The sequence below is a fragment of the Salvelinus namaycush genome, chromosome 3, assembly GCF_016432855.1.
Source record: "Salvelinus namaycush isolate Seneca chromosome 3, SaNama_1.0, whole genome shotgun sequence".
NCBI classification, from domain to species: Eukaryota; Metazoa; Chordata; class Actinopteri; order Salmoniformes; family Salmonidae; genus Salvelinus; species Salvelinus namaycush.
Genome location: NC_052309.1, coordinates 45,984,522 through 45,990,521, shown reverse-complemented (window position 1 = coordinate 45,990,521; position 6,000 = coordinate 45,984,522). Strand labels below are relative to the sequence as shown.

The 6,000-nt window shown below is 45.3% G+C and overlaps 1 protein-coding gene across 1 annotated transcript in view; it reads right to left on the bottom strand.

Moving 5' to 3' along the window:
- Positions 1 to 253: 253 nt before the first annotated feature.
- Positions 254 to 6,000, bottom strand: part of LOC120043891 (kin of IRRE-like protein 3) — a 203,504-nt gene continuing 197,757 nt past the window's right edge. Inside the window, exon 15 of the mRNA XM_038988494.1 lies at positions 254 to 739. Within this exon, the coding sequence (XP_038844422.1) occupies positions 254 to 739 (486 nt within the window). The remainder of the gene's footprint in view (positions 740 to 6,000) is intronic.

Below are 6,000 nucleotides of genomic sequence, written 5' to 3'. Positions count from 1 at the left end.
TGGTACGTACAATGTCCATATTACGACAGCCTCAGTCTCAGCAGGACTTCAGGCTGTCCTAATGTGGACACCGCAGTTGCCCACCGTCTGCCAAAGGTGGAATACTGCGTCATCTCCCTCGGGTGGACCAGAGTACAAACCAAACAAAAAATAGCACTGTATACCAGTCAGGCAGTGTTCCTTAAAGTGTCCAAAGGTGCTATCCTCGACCCATCCCGTCCGAACCCACCCCCATCCATAGCTCCTTCTGCCATTACACATGGGTCTGCATGCGTTTCTGCAGCGGCCGCGTCTGGTCTGAGTTCTGCGAGGACGACTGCGAGTAGTGGGAAGATGAGGAGGCAGCCGAGGCCTTGCTGTCCTTGTCAAACTGCACGTAGCCGTCCTGCTTGCTGTAGCTGCTCACGCTGCTGTCACACTGCGTGTCGATGAAGGAGTTGGAGTCACTAAGTGAGCCCCGCTGGAACTCGCGCTCGCACAACTCGATAGAGCTGCTGCCCATGCCAAGCACGAAGCGCTGGCTGTAGTCGTACAGGCGGTTGGGCCCAGCACCTAGCGTGTTGTAGATGTTTGTGAAGGACATGCCCGTAGGCACACGCTGCTTTCCCATGGTGGATGAAGAAGAAGCCAATGGGTTCCTGACCTCAGCGCCGCTGGTCTGGTTGGCGGCCATTGACATAGTCGGGGTGCCATGGTGCTCCTTGAAGGTATTGACACTGTAATAGCCATTGGTTGGATCCTTGTGGAGGAGAGGGGACAAAGACACAAAGGGAGGTGTTAATTTAGTGTAAGGATAGGAGACAAATAAAATGGAAGGCATGTCAGTGCAGTTACTATTTTGGTAGTGGTTATTGTGATTGCATTGTTAGCCAAAGAACATCTCAGATCTGAATCACAGATAGCCGTTCCTATTTAAACTAATTTTCTCATTAGGCACAATGGTGATAGTAAAGAAATGCATCTTGCCAGTATTGCCGAGGGCCACTAGGTGCTCAGGTCTAGTGTCCAATCAAGAGAAGCATTGTGTGGAATTGGAGCTAGTCACCTAAACTAAACAACACCAAATATTGTTGTGTGTAGAATATTTTATGCTATTTGCACCATGACTACTGCATGCTTTGTTGACTATGAACTTACTTGTTTAAACCGAAACATGGGACAGACAATGTTTGTTCCCACACTCGCAACTCTGATTGTTTACACAGACTCTTGGCCTCCGATCCTATTCTAACCACCTCTCATCGGCTTTGTATTCATGTTATCTGATGAAATTTCTGTACAATATGATCTTTGTAACCATCTGATGAACATTCAAATGTCATAAAAAATCAACACCACAGAGCTTTCCATGTCCTCTGCCGTGGAAATGTGCATGTACACCCTGGCCCATCTACTGTTGCTAGCCCCAATTCTGACTTGTGCTCTGATGAGTTCTGCTTCACTGATATCTGCTCTCGTAAAAGCCTGGGTTTTCTGCACGTTAACACGAGAATCTTATTACCTAAAATTGATCAACATTAATTCCCAACTTTATCAAGACATTTTGCAGGAGAATGTAAGGCTATCTGTCTGCCAATTAAAGCTCAACAGAGGTTAGGTGATGCAACAGGACAACGACCCAAAACACAGAAGTAAATCAACAACAGAATGGCTTCAACAGAAGAAAATACGCCTTCTGGAGTGGCCCAGTCAGATTCCTGACTCTGACTGACCTCAAGAGAGCAGTTCACACCATACATCCCAGAATATTGTTGAAATGAAACAGTTTTGTAAAGTGGAATGGTCCAAAATTCCTCCTGTCCTTTGTGCAGGTCAGATCCGCAACTACAGAAAATGTTTGGTTGAGGTTATTCCTGCCAAAGGAGGGTCAACCAGTTATTAAATCCAAGGGTTCACATACTTTTCCCACCTTGCATTGTGAATGTTTACACGGTGTGTTCAATAAAGACATGAAAACGTATACTTGTTTGTGTGTTATTATTGTAAGCAGACTGTGTTTGTCTATTGTTGTGACCTAGAAGAAGATCAGATCAAATTTTATGACCAATTCATTCAGAAATCCAGGTATTTCCAAAGGGTTCACATAATTTTTCTTGCTTCTGTAGGCCAATTTATATTTTGCCCTGTCTGTCTTGATGTCTATTGTATGTTCTCTGGTATGCAATCTGGTTTCCGCTCAGGTTATGGATGTGTCACTGCAACCTTAAAGGTCTTAAATGACGTCACCATTGCCCTTGATTCTAAGCAATGTTGTGCTGCTATTTTTATTGAAACAAAGTTTTTGATATGGTAGACCTTTCCATTCGTGCCTCTGAGGAGTCTTTGGCGTGGTTTGCTAACCACCTCTCTCAAAGAGTGCAGTATATAAAGTCAGAACATCTGCTGCCTCAGCCACTGCTTGTCACCAAGGGAGTACACCAAGGTTCAATCCTAGGTCCCACGCTCTTCTCAATTTACATCAACAACATAACTCAGGCATTAGGAAGTGCTCTTATCCATTTGTATGCAGATGATACAGTCTTATACTCAGCTGGCCCCTGTTGTGGACTTTTTGTTGAAATACCCTTTTCATTCTCTGTGCGGTACACGGAAAAGGTGAGAATTGCAAACGAGGGTTGACCTCTGCCTGAGATCAGTTTCATGAAGAAGGATGAAAAGGTGAGATTGTTCAATACCAACTGGTATCAAATGTATAGCTGGTTAACAGGGAGCCTATCATCAAGCCGCCTGTAATTGCACGTTACGATGCTTTACATGCTGAACATCTTTTCTGGGATGTCGAAAACAATTATGAATGATTTGATAGCTTCCATCGCCTCATCCATTAAATGTTAGACTAAAGAGAGAGGTTGATGCAGCGCATTTTTCCACGTGCGCTCAAGTAGGCTTTGCACTTTCCTATGGTATTTATTTAGGAAAGATGATAACACGTAATCACTCCGGACAGACACAAGCAAAAACTCATGACATAAATGTTGCAGCAGCCTAGGCTACACCTAAACATTACAAATCTGACATGCTGTATGGGATGAAAATTAGACTATTTTTCTGTCTGATCAACTGTAGGCTACTAATAAGAGCAGCTGCATACAGCCTATGCACCCTGTCCATCTGGTCAGGGTAAACTAATTGGTAACGTTATGTATTTATAGTCAATTTGTGTGTCAGGAGAAAATGTGAATGTGATCAAATTTAGATTATATCCAAAATTGGGCTGGCTAGGCTGCCTATACGATTTTAATCCAAAATTATTACCTGGAATTAATCAATCAACATAATAGTGATGTCAGATGTGAATATGTTTTTATAAGGCCTACAATTGCATAGGCCTGCATGATGCAAACATGCATAAAGCAAGCTCAGCCCTGTGAGTTCTATTGTCTATCAGTTGTTGTCCGGGTAGAGGAAATACCCCTCCTAATCTAGTCTAAATATAATTTGTATGAACAAATATAAGGTAGCTGCAGTTTGACAGGGTTTTCATCCCCCCAGGGCCAGAATTGTTTTTCAGGAGTTTTTTTTAAAACCATGTAACTTGATTAGGAAAAACTGGTCCCATCATAGCCCATATAAAACCTTTGATACAGTTGATTAATCACTGCCATACCTTATAGGGTCCAGAGTTTCCTAGTTAGGTTAACTTATAAGGAAAAACTCCAGGCCCCAAGGGGCAAAAATTGCCCCCCCACTCTGGGACCTATGGTACCACCAGTCTGCTTGCAGTTGTCAGGTATGTGGATGATCAGGGCTTTATTCAGGAATGTTTCTTGGGCTACTTTGATGTGTCACGTGGGCAAGATGCGCGGTCTGTGTTTGACTTTATGAATTTTGAGATGTCTGATTTAAATTCATAGAGATAGAACCTCTGTTTGGACCACCACCCAGGACAATGGATTGGATCCCAGCAGGCGACCCAAAACAACGGCGCCGCAGAAGAGGCAGACAGAGCAGTCTTCTGGTCAGGCTCCGTAGACGGAGGCACATCGCCCACCGCTCCCGAGTATACTACTCGCCATGTCCAGTCTCTTGACAACAAGGTAGACGAAATCCGAGCAAGGGTTGCCTTCCAGAGAGACACCAGAGATTGTAACATTCTCTGTTTCACGGAAACATGGCTCACTCGGGATACGTTATCAGAGTTGGTACAGCCACCGCCGACAGAAACAACATCTCTCTGGTAAGAAGAAGGGTGGGGGTGTATGCCTTATGATTAACGAGTCGTGTTGTGATCATGACAAAATACAGGAACTCAAGTAATTTTGTGCACCTGACCTAGAATTACTTACAATCAAATGCCGACCGCATTATCTACCAAGAGAATTCTCTCCGATTATAATCACAGTAGTGTATATCCCCCCCAAGCAGACACCTCGACGGCCCTGAAAGAATTTCATTGCAATCTATGTAAAGTGGAAACCACATATCCTGAAGATGCATTTATTGTAGCTGGGGATTTTAACAAGGCTAATCTGAAAACCAGGCTCCCTAAATTTTATCAGCATATCGAATGCGCGACCCGGGCTGGCAAAATTCTGGATCATTGCTACTCTAACTTCCGCGACACATACAAAGCCCTCCCTCGCCCTCCTTTCGGCAAATCTGACCACGACTCCATTTTGTTGCTCCCAGCCTATAGACAAAAACTAAAACAGGAAACGCCCGTGCTCAGGTCTGTTCAAAGCTGGTCCAACCAATCTGATTCCACGCTTCAAGATTGCTTCGATCACGTGGACTGGGATATGTTCCAGATAGCGTCGAACAACAACATTGATGTATACGCTGATTCGGTGAGCGAGTTTATTAGCAAGTGCATCGGTGATGTTGTACCCACGGCGACTATTAAAATCTTCCCCAACCAGAAACCGTGGACTTATGGCAGCATTCGCGTAAAACTGAAAGCGCGAACAACTGCTTTTAATCAGGGCAAGGCGACCGTAAACTTGACCGAATACAAACAGTATAGCTATTCACTCCGAAAGGCAATCAAACAAGCTAAGCATCAGTATAGAGACAAAGTAGAGTCGCAATTCAACGGCTCAAAGACGAGAGTATGTGGCAGAGTCCACAGTCAATCACGGACTACAAAAAGAAAACCAGCCCCGTCGCAGACCCCGATGTCTTGCTCCCAGACAAAGTAAACAACCTCTTTGCTCGCTTTGAGGACAATACAGTGCCACCGACACGGCCCGCTACCAAAACCTGTGGGCTCTCCTTCACCGCAGCCAACGTGAGTAAAACATTTAAACGTGTTAACCCTTGCAAGGCTGCCGGCTCAGACGGCATCCCTAGCCGCGTCCTCAGAGCATGCGCAGACCAGCTGGCTGCTGTGTTTACGGACATATTCAATCAATCCCTATCTCAGTCTGCTGTTCCCACATGCTTCAAGAGGGCCACAATTGTTCCCAAGAAAGCTAAGGTAACTGAGCTAAATGACTATCGCTCCGTAGCACTTACTTCCGTCATCATGAAGTGCTTTGAGAGACTAGTCAAGGATCATATCACCTCCACCCTACCTGACACCCTAGACCCACTCCAATTTGCTTACCGCCCCAATAGGTCCACAGACGACGCAATCGCAATCACACTGCACACTGCCCTAACCCATCTCGACAATAGGAATACCTATGTAAGAATGCTGTTCATCGACTACAGCTCAGCATTTAACACCAGAGTACCCTCCAAACTCGTCATTAAGCTCAAAACCCTGGGTCTCGATCCCGCCATGTGCAACTGGGTCCTGGACTTTCTGATGGGATGCCCCCAGGTGGTGAGGGTAGGAAACAACATCTCCACCCTGCTGATCCTCAACACTGGGGCCCCACAAGGGTGCGTTATCAGCCCTCTCCTGTACTCCCTGTTCACCCATGACTGCGTGGCCATGCACACCTCCAACTCAATCATCAAGTTTGCAGTGGTATGTTTGATTACCAACAACGACAAGACAGCCTACAGGGAGGAGAGCCTACAGACAGCCTACTGTCATACAATTCAGGTCTGTGT